Below are 18,732 nucleotides of genomic sequence, written 5' to 3' on the forward strand. Positions count from 1 at the left end.
GTTGAAAATTGCTGCCCCACTATTGCATAGATGGAGCATATCTGGATGCCTCTTAACAAAAAGTTGTAAAGAAATCGTCATTTTAATTAGATTTCTGACATTGAAGATTTAAAGAGAAAAGAAAATATTAGCTTTATTTGTCACTTGCACATCATAATATACATTGAAATGCAGTTTTGCATCAGTTGTGCTTGTACAAGTGTCGCCATGCTTCTGAAGCCAACATAGTGTGCCAACAACTCTCTAACCTATTCCTAAATATTTATCTTTGGAATGTGGGAGGTAAACAGGGCACGCAGAGGAAACCCAGGAGGTTGTGGGGAGATCGTACAAACTCCTTACAGACAACAGTGGGAATTGAACCCCAATTGGTTATCACTGGTGCTGTAAAGAGATTTGCTAAACTGTTACACTACCACAATGGGGGTTGTAGACAAAATGATCACATGTGACTCCAATCCCACACCAATCTGATTGACTCTCAGATTTCCTTAAAGATCCCTGCAAACCAGATGAATTCTCAGGGAAGCTATAAATACCAACATTTGTGGAGATTCTCACATCCAGAATGGAAAAGAAAGCAAAATATTGCAATATCAGTCAGTCTGTTTAACATAGAACACCCTGCCAAGGTAAACGATCAGCTGAGCTACAGTATTTGGATTGGTGATGGGAAGAACTCCTGACATCTCTTTTGAAAACTGCAATGGATCAAAGTTAACAGGAATCAATAAGAGGTGATAGATGGGAACCTTTGTTCAACATCTTTTCTGATGATTTAATGCAGTGGCCTCTCTAGTAGAACTGCTACTTCACCATGCCAGTGATCTGGATTCAGTCCTGCTCTCTAAGGCTATTTCTATGGTGTTTGTACATTCTTCCAGTAACTTTTAGTGTTGACCACAAATGTCCTCTAGTGGTGTCATTTCCGCTCAAAGATCTGGTGCTCTGATTTCCTCCGGCATCTCCAAAATGGGTCAGATGATAGATTAGTTGTCTACTCTAAATTATCCCCAAGCATAAATGAAATAGTAGGAGCTATAGAGAGGGGATGAATAAAATCTGATGTGTAAATCTGTGTTTGAAGACATGTGAACTCAGTGGGCTGTTGGGCCTCTTTTTTTGTGCTATAGGACTAGGACTATATTTCTAGGATACAGGCTGTCCCCAGCTTAAGCAAGGTTTTGTTACTGTCAAAAGTTTACAACCTCATTTGTGGCCCTGCAGCAGCCAGTGCATTACTGCCAGTCTCCCATAGGCTTTTTGGTTTATATATGGGCTGTACGTAAGTCAGGTATATGTAAGCTGAAGAGGACCTATAGTTATATTTCGCTCTCATCAGCATAAGACCTTCAATTTTTTTGCATAATTAAGCAGGAATAACACTGATACAGCACAATTGCAAATGATAGCTGGATATCATTGTATCTAATTTGATTTGTACATAGTTTGATGATGATTATAGACTACATTCCACAATGTACAGCATATTAACTCAGTTATATTACTAATGAGACTAATTATTAGACTACCAAGTTAACATTTCGATTAATTTCTGTCATTGGCGAGGATTTCAGATCAATAGGTACTTTATTTAACTTACTCTCTTTTATCTGTTTAATTTTTTTATTGTTTGCTCGATTTTTGTTTTTTGCACATTGGGTGTTTAATGATCTTTGTTGTATGGGTTCTTCTTAACGGGTTCTATGGTGTTTCTGTATTTTGTCTGCCTGTAAGAAGATAAATCTCAAGGTTGTATATGGCATAGGTGTACTTTGTACTTTGAACTTTATAGCACTCATCAGTATTAATAATGAGTGCTGTTATTATTAGTTGCATTTCGAAGGCAGTAATTGCCTTGACTTATTGTAACGTGACAATAATGGTGTGCGCAGTATTGCTTAATTGTGTGTTCTATAATTTTGACCCAGTGATGATTAGTTGCTGTAAACCTTTGGCTCTAGACAGCTGTGAATGGATTCTTGGTATCAAAGGAAAATGTTATTATAAAGAAATTTCTCTAGCTAATAGTACCAAATCTATTTTTATTTATCATGTGATAGCCTAATTTAAAAGCATTGCTATCTGTAAGGGACCATACTAACTTGCAGAGAGCTGATGTGCCTGATGACCTTGGAAATAAATTATTCATTTTAATTTTCCTCACATTTTATTATGCATTGCCTCCAAGGTTGCTTCAATATTTAGATTATGGCAGTCACAAAACCTTCTGGAAAATTAGATCTTATGACACTACTCTTGAATTTTGAGTGTTATTATTTGCCCCCATTACTGTAATTATTATGTCTATTTATATGATACCAGTTTTGGATCCAGTTGTTTAATGATTTTTAATTATTGATTTGAGGCAACTTCAAGTGAGTAGAGGAGACAAATTTTCATCAATTTGGCAATTTCTAACTAAGGCACAAGATATGATAGGACTTTGTTAATTCACTACAACAGATACCAACATTTGAAAATTTATTAATTTTTAATATCACTTATTTGTTGGAAACGGTAACGAATGGTAACATTAGAACATGGTTATTTTCCAAGTTCATAACCTTGTACTTCCTCTTCCTAGGATGAACTGGACCTCACTGATAAACACAGGGAAGCCATGTTTGCACTTCCTGCAGAGAAGAAATGGCAAATATACTGCAGTAAGAAAAAGGTAAGAAAAAGTATTCAAGTTCATGCTTAGAAGTTATTTTTAAGTGCACAAGAAATAAATGTATGAATTTGAAGCCAAACATCTGTTGCTTACGATATGTATGAACAGAATAAACTTAAAATACACCATTGCCTCTCTGTATTTTCCCTTATTTAGACTCTACCTTTTGTCCTATGTTTCACAGATTTCTCTTATTCACAGCTTCAAGTGGTATGATGAAATTTCACTAGAAAGCACTCAAAATGCTGTTGAATTGTGCAATATTCAAGCAGTGAAAGATCCTGCACATGGTGTCATTAATGCTGACAAGTTGAGAACAACCTTGCAACTGTAGGGAGTGGGAGAAAGGATGGTGACAGCAGAAGCAGTGTAATGGCAATATAAATGGCTAGTGGAGGAAGGAATAAAATAGCAATTATATAGCTAAACAATTAATTCAGTTAAAAATTCCTGGTGATAAGGTTACATTATCGTTATAATGGAAGAAAGAAGTTCATTTAATTTGATTAATTGTGTTGAAAGTAGCCAAGTGTAATCAGTTGTGCATTTTCAGTGTCTTGAAGATTTCTTTGCATAAATGAGGAAAACTGGTCTCTAAACTTACCATGATCTGCTAATGACATCTTATGCAGAGGCTTTTCTATTTGTAGGTGAAGCTTTTTAAGGACTTTAAAGAACAATAGACACCATGTTACAGAATGGACACAATGTGCTTTTGATTTATTGGTGGACAGGTGAAGATTGCAGGAATGACATACTGGTTTGGAGGTTAATTGATCATTGTAATTTGGGTAGGGTAGGGTTAAATAGGTAGGTTGCTGGATGGAAGGACCTGTATCTCTAAATAAGTTAATTAAATAAACCTATTACTAGTACATTAAATTACTATGGTCTTTATTTTTAGATGAACTATAATAATAACATTTGCTTTCATGCATGCATAGAACATAGAACTTTGGACTTCTTGCATTTGCTGATGATTAAAAACAATTATTACTGTTTTTTTCACTGGGTGGCCCTTTTAGATTGACACAAGTGAAAAGTGATTTTTGAATATGAGGATGGCTTTAAGGAAAGCACCAGACTGACATCTTTGAATATGGGCTTGTAATTCAGATCTGAGAAGAAATGTCAACTTTTGAACTTTGAATGTTAGGGACCACCAGACTTGGTTGATCCCTACACACATGGAAATGGTTGAGATGAGCTGAGTACTTAAAGTAGGTATGACTTCATAATTTTTGAAAGTGGTAGGGTATGTTGAGGGTAGGTTAGTAATGTGAATGGGTTCTGGGACTTCATAAATACATAGCAGCAAATCATCAAGATCATGGTAAAACACTGTTGGACCACAAGTGAAGTATTGCACCCAACTCTGCTTCTTGGACATACATCTGTGAGAGTACGTCTAGAAGAGATTTCAGCTACAAGGTTAGACAGCAGAGGCTGGCATTGCTTCCTTCCTTGGAGCAAAAGAAAATCTGAGAAATTTGATAGAAGTGGAGGAGATATTGACTGGTTCCAATCATATAGCAGTTCTCATTTGTTCATGGACTAGAGACTACAGATTTACTTCTGTGCAAGAGGGATGAATAGTAATGATTTGAGATTTGAAACTGGAAGGGTACTGGAAGTGGAAGCACCCCTTTCAATAGGGATTCATGAGAAAAATTTTTGCAGAGCCAAAGGGAAAGAGTGGGATGAATGAGAAAGTTGGGTCACTAGACTACTGGTGTAATAACTATTGTATGATATTAACTTTTTCAAGGCACTTAAACATTTAAAAATGAACATTTAGGTATGTTAAAATAAATGCAGTTGATTCAAAATCTCTAAGTTTTCTGTAACTTGTGATTTTCCTGTGCCTTTGTTCCTCTCTATTGAACTGAGTACAGTTACCGACAGGGAAGTAGAGGCTTGTGCATTGTATTAAAAACTTCCAACCTCTCAATGATTATTTAATTTTAAATTGCCAGCAGAATACTGTGAAAGTGATTGCCCTTTAAGGAAAGATTGGCAGAGATGACCTCATTGAAAGATAGAACATCCCAAGAAGAATGAAAAAAGTAGTTGTGGGAGTGAATGCTAGTATGTTGACACTAGAACTTGGGCTGTAATTGTTGGGGTGGCCATTTAAGAAGTAAAAGAGGATGAAGTTATTTTGAGGTCATCATGGATCATTGGAATTTTGTCTCAATGGAGGACGTCTTTGAATATATTCAAGACGGAGGAAGATGAAATTTGAACTTTAAGAAAGCTGAGGGTTATAGAGTATACAAAGGAATTGATGTCAAGACCAGATCAATAATATTGAATGGCAGAGCAGCCTCAGAGGATCATATGACCTCCTCCTATTTCTTTTTGCTATTTATTTCTAATTAAAATTAGACTACCAAATTCTGAAACCAAGCTCTTTCTGAATTAACCAAAATGAAGTATTATATACAACATATATTGTACCAAGCAGTATACTTAGGAGAGAAATTTGGATTTCATCTTGCAGACCTGTGATTTTGCATAATACATTCTTAAGTTCAGTGCAGTTTCACAAAAAAAAAAGAAAATACTGATATCATTTTTTCTTCAACCCGATCTCTGTGTCTAGAGTATGATAAAAATGATAGCATTTCTTTAACTTAAGTAGTTACCTATCTAAACTTGAAAAGACAAATGTCTCATGAGATTTCTTTTGTATTCATTTCAATCAAAATTGATCTCTCTTAAAGCTTTCATGTGTGGGCCGAAGGTATTTTGATTTGTTCTTGGTAATACTATAAACAGTCCCCATCTTTGTTAATTAGATGAATTAATACAGTTGATACAATCTTATAAAGGTGAAAATAAAATATAGGCATGACAAAGATTTGATTGAAGAAGAAAAATGTGAGTACAACTATTTTCCCTCTGGGAAGCTTGCTTGAGATTTATGTTACTAGGAGCTTGCGAAAATTGGAAACGGGGCGGGGGAATAATTGTCATTATTTCTAAAGAAAATTCTAAGCAAATTCTGAAGCCAAGTTTCTTTTCAATTAAGCAAAATGAGGTGCAAATCAGCTCTGATCTATTTGTTTGAACTGTGCAGCAGAGTTGGTTAATCGTGGTTGATTTGCATCTCAGACTTGTTTGTCCGAAGTTGTTTCAGAGCTTTGGTGGATTTTTGTAATGTAAGGCTGTTAGATCAGTCAAGAAAGCTCCAATAATTTCTAAAGATCAATTTAATCTTAACATAGAAATTTTCTTGATTTACTCAGAGCCCTCAGTAATTTATAAAATCTACTGAGGCTTTAGAGACTAATGGCAGAAAAACTCTGCACAACATTAGAAGGTTATTTTATTTTACAGTTGTGCACAGGATTCTAGGCTGCGTACTCTTGCCTGAAACTCTAATTTTGAGTGTGATATTTGTAATGCTGTGAAGTCGGGTGGCCATGAATAACACACGAGAGACAGAGAGGTGAAGAACAAATGTGCAGCTGTTTATTTTGTTTACAAGTCATAAACCCGGAATGCCCTCACATTATGTTCACTACATAACACCCAGGGAAGCTTGACAGCAAGCTTTAAGGGTCAAAGTATACATGAATACATAACATATCCCTCCCCCCCTTATTTTAAAGGATTCTTCCCCTTCCCACATACTATTAACATTCAATGGTGTGATCAAATTCAACCAACAAAGATATTTTCAGAATCAGGTTTAATATCATCGGCAAATGTCATGAAATTTGTTAACTTGTTGCAGCAGTACAATGCAATAGGTGATAATATAGAAAAAATAAGTAAATCAATTACAGCAAGTATATATGTATATTAAATAAATAAAAAGTAGTGCAAAACAGAAATAATATTTTTTTAAAAAGTGAAACGGTGTTCATGGGGTCAATGTCCATTTAGGAATCAGATGGGAGAGGGGAAAGAAGTTCTTCCTGATTTGCTGAGTGTATGTCTTCAGGCTTCTGTTCAGACTGGGTTAATGGTTGCCTTCAAATCTCCACAAGCCTTGAGGATCCATCCCTTAGGATGGGGACCACAGGAGTTGCCCATTTCGTTTGGGAACATATGTAACGGGTCTTTCCTTTAAACATTTGGGTGTTGTGTCAGGCTTCACAGGCAGCTTAGCAGTGGTTCCTTTCGTGCTGCCCAGTTCACCTCTGAATACACGTGTGTGTTTCTTCAGTACCTCTTGTAGATCAGTGCTCCCATTAATCAGGTGCACTTTGTGCCAGTTGATCCAAAACACTATTTGTTAGACTCACTGTAACATGTACTATTTCCCTCACTGAACAACCTTACCAGCGCAAGTCTTTAAAGTCAACCTTGCCCATACTGGGGTGAGATGTTGCAGTTTTTCCTTGTAAACTGTCTCTGACGCCAGCGATACAGCAGGAACTTTGTTCACCTGCATCCTCGCTGTGGCTATATTCAACCGGGGGTGGGGTGGGTGGGGGTTTACCCAATAGCTATATCTGTGTCCTAGAACAGATAAAACATGCAAAGCTTCTTCAACCACAGTGAGAGTCACTCACTCCATCCTCAGTATGCTCCATCTTGTTCACGTTTCTTTTTGTTTTTCAAAAGGTAATTATTCTTTATTACATTGTTTTTGCTTCACAGTGTCTTATACTTTTATGTGTCTCATTTTACCACAGTTTCAGCAGTCTAAATCCTTATACTGGCATTCTTTTGCTGAATGCCCAGTTTTGGACAATGGTAACATTGATTGCCAATAGGTGTCCTATTCTTAAAGTCAGTAAAATCTTTATGAACTTGAGAAGACACACTTAATAGCTGTGCTTCTGTAGCTGCCACCTCCATAGATGTATTAATCCCAGAGCCCTACATAATGATAGTATGTCTTATGTAAACAAATATTTCTGAATTGCCTCACTATGCAGACCACGTACAAGTCTATCACAATACGTGTCATTCAGCAATTGCCTAAAGTCAGTGTTCAGACAGTTCAAAATTCAAAGCAGATTTATTATCGAAGTACGTATATGTCACCATATACAATCCTGAGATTCATTTTCTTGCAGGCCTACTCATTAAAACCACAAGGGAATGACAACCAGAATAGAATCAATGGATGACCGCACCAGTGCTGGTGTTCAACCAGTGTGCAAAAGACAATAAACTGTTCAATACAAAAAAGAAAAGTAATAATTATAAATAAATAAATAAATAAATAAGGAATGAATATTGAGAACATGAGATGAGGAGTCTTTGAAAGTGAGTCCACTGGTTGTGGGAGTACTTCCATGATGGGGTGAGTGAAGGCATCCTCTTTGGTTCAACAGCCTGATGGTTGAGGGGTAATAACTGTTCCTGAACCTGGTGGTGTGGGTCCTGAGGCTTCTGTACCTTCCTGATGGCAGCAGAGAAAAGAGCATGGCCTGGGTTGGTGGGAGGTCCCTGGTGATGCCCCCCCCCTACTTGCCCCCACCATCACCCCTTGGATTCTTCACACACCAGGCTTCCTGCTTGCCCACGTGGTACTGCATTACATTGGCAGTGTTGCACACCGACTTCTCTTGCTGAAGGGAGCAAAACAATGAATATATGGTGAGGACTTGCCACCTCATTGCCAGTTGTTATGTTTGCTATACTGGGAGGCCGGGTGGCCCTGAATAACACACGAGAGATGGAGAGGTGAAGAACAAATGTGCAGCTGTTTATTTTGCTTGTAATTCATCTACCCAGAATGCCCTCTCACATTACGTTCAGTGCATTACACTCAGGGAACCTTGACAGCACCCGTCAGAGTCAAAATATGCGGTAATGCATAACATTGAGCAATGCTTTTTATATTGACATTACAATTGAAACTCTCTGCATGAACCCTAGTATCAGTGTACACACAGCTTCTAGAATCTGTCATTTGACAATTTGGAAATCTCAATGGTTTGGTATCTGATTCACCCAGATGATTTTCCCCAATCTTCCTTTTGACAGGCTGGGCTTTGGTTCCTGTGAACCATTTCAAATCATTGTGTTCGCTGGAAAATGTACTTCATTATTGTTTTACCTCTGAAACAATGATTTGAAAGTGCATTGGAAAGTTAATTATAATAATATGCAAAGTTCAGAACAATCTGCCAGTCCAGCACCATCAGAATCCCAAATCTGCCAGATTATCAGAGTTTTGCTATTGAAGGCAATGCCCCGGTAGCAGGATTTGTTGTGCTTATAAAGTATGCCCTTCATCTGGCGTGTTACAGGCTTTTACACAAGTGAAGTTTGAGGGCGTTTTTCCACTCTCTCTTGATCTTTGTTTCCTGTACCATGTGTCAGTCTCCCACCAAAGGCCTACATCAGCCCTATTTAATATTTAACTATCCAGCAAAATCAAATTTTATCTCCTCCCTTGATAAATTAAATTTAAATCTCTAATATATAAAATCGATTTTTATTCTGTGCTCTTTCCTGGCATTCTGCTTAAATAGATATTGCTCTCAATCCATTTAAAGTGAAGGCAAAATTTTCTATTTCACTTTTATTTGCAACTAAACTTCTATTTTAAATTTTAACAGTACAAAACTTCTGCCTTCTTGATTCCCACCCAATTCAAAATAAATTGTTAAGTGTTTCTTCCAGGTCACTGCATCAGTCTTGAAGTTAATAGGAACCACTAATTATTATAGCTCAGGGAATGAATTGATTTAATGATTAATTCACCCAGTGTAAAAAGACCTAGTTCCAAATTTTATTAATAAATCATTGAGTTCTTAAAATAATTAACTACATTCCCCTTTGCTGCTCTTTTATTAATAAATAGCACATCTCCAAAGTAAATGTCTCTTGTATTAAACCTAAGATTTGCTTTATATGAACTCCAACCCAAAGTTCTATAAGTTGAATTTTCTTTCTAACTTGGAATATTGGAATTCACACTTAGAATATTGTGTTCATTTCTAGATGCCACATTTATGGGATGGTTGTGGAAACTTTAGAGACTCTGCAGAGGAGATTTATCAGGTTGATGCTGAAATTGAAAAGCACGTTTTATGAGGATAGTTTGAGCGAGCCAGGGCTTAGTAGAAGTGTTAAAGATAATAAGAGGCATTGATCGAATGGTCAGCCAGGGTTGAAATTGCTAATCCAAGCCTCAGCTGGTGGAGAAAGTTTGGTGTGGGCCCCCAAATCCTAAAAACTTTCTACAGGGGCACAGTTGAGAGCATTCTGACCAGCTGCATCACTGCCTGGAATGGGAACTGTACCCCACTTAATCGCAGGACTCTGCAGAGAGTGATGCGGATAGTCCAGCACATCTGTAGTTATGAACTTCCCATGATTCAGGAAATTTATAAAGACAGGTGTATAAAAAGGGTCTGTAGGATCATTGGGGATCCGAGTCAGCCCAACCACAATCTATTCTAGCTGCCGCCATCCAGGAAAAGGTACCGTAGCATAAAAGCCAGGACCAACAGGCTCTGGGACAGCTTCTTCTACCAGGCCATCAGACTGATTAACTCACACTGATTTGAGTATATTCTATGTTACATTGACTGTTCTATTTATTATATATTACTATGATTGCACATTGCTCATTTAGACGGAGATGTAACGTAAAGATTTTTACTCATGTATGTGAAGGATGTAAGAAATAAAGTCAATTCAATTCATAACTTTAACGTGTTGGGAGGAAAGTAGAGGGGGAGATATCTGAAGCAGGTTTCTTACAGAATAATCGGTGCATGGAATGCGCCACCAGGGTTGGTCATAGAGGCAGATCCATTAAGGATGCTTGAGAGACACTTAGATAAGCACGTAGATGAAAGAAAAATTGACGGGAAGGGGTAAGATTGATCTTGGAATAGGTTAAGGGGTTGGCACAACATTGTAGGCTGAATGGCCTCTACTGTTCTGTGCTCTGTTATACTTCCAGTGCCTGTTTCAATTTCATGTAATATTATGAACAAATCTTCCAACAGAAGATCAATTTATTGTCAACAAATCTAGCTTGCCACAATTTTTGATGTTTTTTTTGTTCCATTTCCCACTGTAAATTGATGTGCAAGCACTCCCTGTTACATTTGCCATGTAAGCTTTTCACCAAAGTAAGCACTTGCTGGTGGGTGGGGCTGCCGCTGACTTCTCTGCACTCCTTGTGTCATATTCAGTTTCCTGTCCCACCTATGTCACCACTGTCCGTGTATGACAAAGATTTTCACCTCACATGAGCCAAGCCCACATCAGACCTCCCCAGTGAAGCTAGTTTAGAAAAGCTTTTTATTCTTCCACTTAAAAAAAATTAGTAACTCTTTAGTATAAAGGTCAGAAGGTAGTCATGTCAAAATATGAAGCATTTGCCCATTATTGTTGCCATGAGATTTCTGGTTATCTTTTAAGTTTGAAAGTTATTATGAATTGGTTTAGGGCTGAAAAGAAACAGATCCCTTCATACTTCAACTGGAATCCTTTATTGTCTTCTGTTTGATGACCTCACATCCCCTTATTCTTGAGAACAGCCTTTGTCAACCTTTTTTGCCCTGGAGGAACCCTTGTAATAATTTTCATGTCTTGGGGAACCCCTGCATAAAGTCATTATATCTACAGCTCACCGTGCAGTAGCGTAATCATTAAGTTGTAGATATAATAATTTAGAAATAATGTTCAATGCTATTTTGAGTAGAGAATGAATCTTCAGCCAACCTTCCTTGAAAAAAAAACAGGTAGTTGAGCTTAGCTTACCTTTCTTGAAATTAATCTCTTTCTTTCACTTGCATAAATTTTAAAAACTCATACAGCAAACATAAATGTTTTCTTACTAAGTGACACGATCAGGCTCAAATATAGGCCAAACAATAAATTTCTGTTAAATAACCGGCTTAAGCCAAAACGGGATTTCATTTTTCTAAAGGTAGGCTTAGTAGATTTACTTTAAATAAAGGTTGTAAATTGATTTTAATTAATGCTACTTACAACATGAAAACTTATTGAAAATGTTGAATAGTAAAGTTATTAAAAATCATAAGCTAAAGCGATATGAATAAAAATATAGCCTAAGACATTTTTATTCAAGGCTTTGAAAAAACGTTTTCTTACAAAGTGACATAATCAGGCTCAAAGATAGGCCTAGCATGTGAAACCTCTGCTTTTTTTTTGCTGCACAAATACTCAGTTATGGGAAGAAGCTGCAGAAAGTTGTAAATATAGTCAGCTCCAGCTTGGGTACTAGCCTACAAAGTACCCTGGACATCTTTAGGGAGCGGTGTCTCAGAAAGGTAGCTTCCATTATTAAGGACCTCCGGCACCCAGGGCATGCCCTTTTCTCACTGTCACCATCAGGTAGGAGGTACAGAAGCCTGAAAGCACACACTCAGCGATTCAGGAACAGTTTCTTTCCCCTCTGCTATTCGATTCCTAAATGGACATTGAGCCCTTGGACACTACCTCACTTTTTTAATATACAGTATTTCTGCTTTAGCAAGTTTTAAAAATTTATTCAATATACGTATACTGTAATTGATTTATTTATTTAGTTTTTTTATTGTTTTCCTCTTCTATATTATATATTGCATTGAACTGCTGCTGCTAAGTTAACAAATTTCATGTCACATGCCAGTGATAATAAATCTGATTCTGAAATCACCAAAGTTGATTGTTTCATTTCCAGCTCATTAACATTCTTTTTGACAATCTAAAATACTGCCAGTTCTTAAATGATGTAGAGAAATGTCTGATAACTCTTAAAATGTTGAAGTGGATAACAATGATTAAATCTGATTTTCAGAGAGATGGTAGAGCTTTGTGGCGAGTGATTGTTTGTTGCTAACTATAAAGATTAAGATTTAAAATTAGTTTTATTTGTCACATGTGTACTATACATTGAAACATCGAAATGTACAGTGAAATGCATTGTTTGTGTCAGCAACCAACACAGTCTGAGGATTGTGCTGCAGCAGCCCGCAAGTGTTGCCACGCTTCCAATGCCAACGTGGCGTGCCCAGAACTCACCCTAACCATACATCTTTGTGGGAGGAAACCAGAGCACTTGGAGGAAACCCACGTGATGACAGGGAGAGCATACAAAGTCCTTACAGCCGATGGCGGGAATGGAACGTCGAATGGTGATCATAGGCACTGTAAAGTGATTGCACTAACCACTTCACAACTGCGTCACTGCACATTGTTATAAAAATTTGAAAACTGCTGAGTTCAAAATTTCAAAGAACATTTATTATCAAAGGATGTATAAATGATCTTGAAATTTGAGACAGAGATACAACTTTGAGGTTAGTTTGTTTACAGGCAGCCACAAAGCAAGAAACCTATTTTTTTTTAAAAAAAGGAAAACATAAATAAAATAATAAAAGATAAAATAAGTGATAAAACAAATCAAGAATCCAGCTGGTCCACTAACAGGAATGAGAGATGGGTAACTAATATAGTCACGAGAAATGAATTCACTAAACACAAGTTTGTAGGTTCCTTCAAAAAATTAACCTTTCTATTTGAAATTGTTGGTTCCTGGACTTAAACCTTTGCAGGTTAAAACTGACAAAAAAGAAAACAGCCATCTCTAAAACTCGTTCCAACACAGATTATAGCCTAAGAGGAGTTTACGTCCAAACCATCTTGTCCCTCATTCCTGATCTCCCACAGCATTGATGACTCTTTCACCCTGCCCTTATACCTAGCTCTTTCCATGGGACAACCCCTTCAGATAATCCCACTCTGTCAGCTAGCCCCAACTACAAAAATGCCCTTTTCTGAGATCTTCCCCACTCCCTTGGCAGCCAGACCTAATATTTACATGGAGTTCCAGATAGGCAGTATATTTAAAATCACCTTGTCTGCTCCTCACATCTCTAAGGCCCAGTCTGATTGAGAATTCATTGATAATATGAAAACTACAACACAGTAGAATAAAGTATGGAAACATAATCGTTACAGTCATTAGTGTTATTTCAAATAGCAAATATATTTTTGATCGTAATACATAATTTATCCATAATTGAATGCCTATATGAGCGAGATTGAAAATTTGGCTGAGTGGTGCCACAACAACCACCTCTTACTGAATGTCAGCAAGACCAGGGAGATGATTATTGATTTCAGGAGGACAGAACCAGAGGTGCATGAGCCGGTCTTCATCTGTGGATCAAACGTGGAGAGGGTCAGCAACTTCAAATCCCTTGGTGTTATCATTTTGGAGGATTTGTCCTGGGCCCAGCTCAAAACTGTCATTATGCAAAAAGCATGGCAGCACCTCTACGTTCTTAAAAGTTTGCGAAGACTTAGAATGTCATCCAAAACTCTGACAAACTTCAAGAGATGTATGGTGGAATGTATATTGACTGGTTGCATTAGAGGCAGGTTTGGAAACACCAGTTCCCTTGAATGGAAAATCCTACAAGAAGTAGTGGATACAGCCCAGTCCATTACGGGTAGAGTTCTCCCCACCAGTGAGCACATCTATGTAGGGTGCTATCGCAGGAAAGCGGCATACATGGTCAAGGATCTCCACTATTCAGGCCTGTGTTCTCTTCTTGCTACTGCTGTCAGGAAGGAGGTACAGGAGCCTCAGGACCCACTCCACCAAATTCAGGAACAATTGTTACCCTGCAGCCATCGTGCTCTTGATTCAGAGGGGCTATCTTCCCCCAACTACACTTGTTCCATCACTGAACTGGACTCACTTTCAAGGACTCTTCATCTTATCTTCTGGATATTTCATGCTTATTTATTACTATTGTTTTCTCTCTCTTTTTGTATTTGCACCATTTGTTGATTTTGGTTTTGCACACTTGTTGTTTGTCCGTCCTGTTGTGTGCGGTCTTTCATTGTGTTTTTTGTATTTACTGTGATTGTCCGCAAGCAAATGAATCTTGGGGTTGTATATGGTGACATATATGTACTTTAATGATATATTTACTTTGAACTTCAATGAATGACCTCTTTGTAACTTGGTATTTATTGTGCAAATGCTTGAAACTAAATTAACTTCATTATCCGTGAGAAGCTAATGGAGCTAGCTAGGTGTTTAGGTTAACTAAATGAGCCTTGACCTGTTAATGTGATTCTGACAAGTTACACTCCATGTATTTGCTAAAGTTGACGTAGGATCCACTTAGCTAAATGATATTGCTTGCTTTTACTTTATTTTTTTACAATATAACGTCATAGCTTGAGGGAGAAGTGAATTCTAAAAGCAGATCTTCCTGCATTTTGCATTTATCAGTTTATTATTTCAACTACTGAAGAAACTGCTGTTTTTATTTCTAAATGGTGTAAGTTGACTGATGCTGAATTGCCAACCCATCAGATGCTGTAGTGTTTTCATAAGTGACCCAGATTTAACAGTTGAAGTGGAGCAATAGCAGCTAAAATCCATGAACAATCATAAGTAGTTGTCTGTGCAATCTAGAGAATATGTAATGGGTAATCAGTAAATTGTTTAGATGATTGTCAGTCTGATGGAATCTCCCTTGAGTTCATTTAAACATTTATTGCCAACATCAATTGCCGTTAATGTGGGCAAAGTGTACAGGGTGGCCAATGCAAGGGGTTGGGAAGATTAAGGGATGAGGAACAATTTAATATATTTTTAAACATCTAAAGTTTGCCCATGTGAAATGCATTAGTTCCTGTGGCACATCTTTTTCTCTTTGTTGGATGTTTTGTATTTCATTCTAGCTGGGTGTATGGGGTACTGGTGTTGCACATTAGGTGATATGCTACTGTGATAACTTCTGTGGAAAGATTATTTGATAATGCCCTAATGTCAGGAACATTGTGCTCTAACAAGTTAAAGTGTGCGATGGTTTATGCCGTAAAGTTCCTACATGCAATAAATTTTATAGAGGTGGGAAAAAATGGTTTTGCTTTTATAATTGTCCCTCTAATTTAGTCAGGTATACCCTCTGTTGAATGCCATTCTTTGCTTTTTGAAAGACTGTTCAATATTTTCTTTGTCAGACTCCAGGTAATGCTTATCAGTTACTTTTCCTGAGTATTTTCCCTCCTGAATGAGAAAGTGCTTTAAGTCAGCTTGAGTTCAGTGTCATTGAATGCCATTAATGCATGCAATTAAGTGTCCACTTTCTCATTTAGACATGGCTTATTGATGGAGTACCATTGAATTTATTTGAATCTGAACACATACTTATCTATTTTTGATAAAGGAAGCATTTTTACCAAAGATTCACAGGTTCATACTTCAGTGAGTTTCATTATACACATAACAATGTTTCATGAAATTTCTTTTACAGGAGCAAGAAGAAAATAAAGGAGCCACCAGTTGGCCAGAGTTTTACATTGATCAGCTGAATTCTATGGCAGTTGTGAGTCCTTGTTTTACTTTGCTCTGTATCTATAAAGACACGTAATCATTAAACTTTGTCATAATTCTGTCAGTACATTTCTGCAATAAACAGTTCAATACTTTGGGGGAGAAATTCTTCTTTGTTTGCTACTGTTGAATGATCGACTATCCGTTGTCAGTTGTATTCACCTGTGCATAGTCAAATTCATTGGAGGCAATAAAGTTAGGACATATAACTGGGTTGATGCTGAGGAGTTTAGTGCCAGTAACCAATTACCAACATCCCTTAATTTCATTTAATAACCAAGAGGTGTTTAATGAAGAAGCTAATGCTTTATACTAAAATCTATAGCTTTAAGTTTCTATCACGGTTTCTATAAACCTTTCAGTTTAAGTTTGTAATGCTTTATTGTATGTGGAATTTGCACCTTCAGTTTAGACATGATTCATTTCACATATGGTTCTGAACCAATAATACTTTCCCATGAGAATCCATGTCTTGCAAATAGTTTCTTAATGCATTCCCCAAATACCAGAGTTTCAAGACGTTTGTGCATGGGGACAAATATCTTCCGGTGTAATTTGACTACCAAAGTCCTTGGTTATAAGTTGCAGGATTTTTTTTTTTAATGTGCAGTAGTACAATGCACAACTTTGTCATCAATATTTCAAATATGATTTCTTAATAAGAAAATGCTTGTTTCTTACTTCTGGGCTCTTCCACTTTGGACCAAAATATGCTCATAATGCTCGAACATTTGGTGTTGTAAGCAGTAAAGGATGTTTGTTTCCATGTATGCAAATAACTAAAATTTGATAATTAAATGAAAGCTAATAAAATGCTGGTCTTCATCTCGGATAGGATGATATACTACAAAACAATTATTTCAGTTCTATAGGATCTTGATTGCCACATTGTGTACATTGGCTTGTGAGCACAAATGGTAGATTAATGTTGGCATAGTGCTGATTCACTAAAGTCAGGAAAGTACAGGCCTTTCTGTTTAGTGCCAAACTATTTAAACTGCCTATTCCCATCGACCTGCACCAGGACCATAGCCCTCCATACCTTATTATTCATGTACCTATCCAAGCTTCTCTAAGACATTGAAATCGGGCTCGCATGCACCACTTGCACTGGCAGTGCATTCCACACTCTCACGACCCTCTGAGTTGAAGCAGTTTCTCCTCATGTCCCCTTAAACTTTTCACCTTTTACCTTTAACTAATGAACTCTAGTTGTAGTCCCACCCAACCTCAGTGAAAAAGACCTGCTTGCATTTAGCATAATCTATACCTCTCATAATTTCATATACCTCTATCAAATATCCCCTCAAATTTTTACATTCCAGGGACTAACATCCTAACCTGTTCAATCTTTCCTTATAACTCAGGTCTGCCAGTCCCAGCAACGTCCTTGTAAATTTTCTCTGTAGTATTTCAACCTTATTTATATCCTTCCTGTAGGTACGTGACTAAAACTGCACACGATACTCCAAGCTAGGCTTCACCAACATCTTGTATAATTCCAACATATCATTCCATCTCCTGAACTCAACACTGCTTTATGAAGGCCAGTGTGCCAAAAGCTTTCTTTACGACCCTATCTACCGGTGATGCCACTTTCAATGAATTATGGACCTTTATTCCCGGATTCTTTCTTCTAAAGCACTCCTCAGTACTTACTATTCGATGTGTTCATGAGAATAAAGCCAGTGTTCAATTATGACCAATGTGAAGTAAGCATGTTAGGAATTTGAGATGTTTTTAATGGAGGTGGTTAAAGTGAGGAAATGGTGTTTGATCGAGCAGGAACAGAGGAATTGTTTCCCATGGTGGTGAATATAGAATGATGGTTGCATTTGCACATTTTAAAATTAAAGCTAGACATCAAGGAATAAATTGGCTAACAATCTGGACTTCAATCAACACCCAAGGTTGGTGGAAATCCAAAATTCTGAATATTGGGAATATTGGATTTGTGGAAATTTCCAGTAGAATATATAATCAACAGAACCTCATTTTAAGTCAGAATATTAACAGATGTTTGAAATAAAATCAGTAAATTGAGTAGAACTGCATTGAGCAGGATTGGTGAAGTAGTTATTCCTCTTCTTATTTTGCCAAGAACAAATAATTAGCACACTAAATACATATGTGCAGTACTCACTTATTTGACTACCTTGCATGCATAATTTTTTTGGGGGAGTGTCAACTACCATTCAATATGATTTTTTTTCTTTCAACAGATGACAATTTAATTACATTGGTTTGTTATTTTTCTTTTCCACAACAGGCATTGTTAATTAAATAATAGAATAATTTTGATGTGCGTCATTAGATCTTCCATATGTTAGCAATGGTTATTTTAATCCGATATCCATTTATCAACTCCTTGAGTTATTCACATTGATGCGTTATCATTATTTAGAAAGAAGTGGGTCTATTGCAGGAATTGTCTTCAATTGTAGCCTTTTAAAGCCCATGTTAAATGTTGGAGAAAATGGTGTCTTTCTGCACATGAAACACTATATACTACACATCTCATACTCTATTAGTAAAAGTAGTAATTGGTGAGCTGATTTTTATTTTCCTTTTATTTTTAGAGAAAATCGCTCTTGGCCTTGGAAAAAGAAGATGAGGAAGAAAGGAATAAAACCATTGAGAGCTTGAAGACTGCATTAAGAACACAACCCATGAGGCAAACTATTCTTGATCTTATCCCTTGATATTAAAGCATTGATCTTGCTGAATTTCAGAGTCATGGTGTCAGTCTTCTTGCACCTGC

At 37.0% G+C, this 18,732-nt stretch overlaps 1 protein-coding gene across 1 annotated transcript in view; it reads left to right on the plus strand.

Annotated features, from left to right (window-relative positions):
• daam1a (dishevelled associated activator of morphogenesis 1a) overlaps window positions 1–18,732 on the plus strand; it is a 170,163-nt gene that overhangs the window by 90,880 nt on the left and 60,551 nt on the right. The window contains exons 5-7 of the mRNA XM_073039945.1: window positions 2,588–2,677; window positions 15,892–15,963; window positions 18,551–18,645. Coding sequence (XP_072896046.1) covers window positions 2,588–2,677; window positions 15,892–15,963; window positions 18,551–18,645 — 257 coding nt within the window. The remainder of the gene's footprint in view (window positions 1–2,587; window positions 2,678–15,891; window positions 15,964–18,550; window positions 18,646–18,732) is intronic.

This window comes from Hemitrygon akajei, chromosome 3 (genome assembly GCF_048418815.1).
Source record: "Hemitrygon akajei chromosome 3, sHemAka1.3, whole genome shotgun sequence".
In the NCBI taxonomy this organism is placed as follows: Eukaryota; Metazoa; Chordata; class Chondrichthyes; order Myliobatiformes; family Dasyatidae; genus Hemitrygon; species Hemitrygon akajei.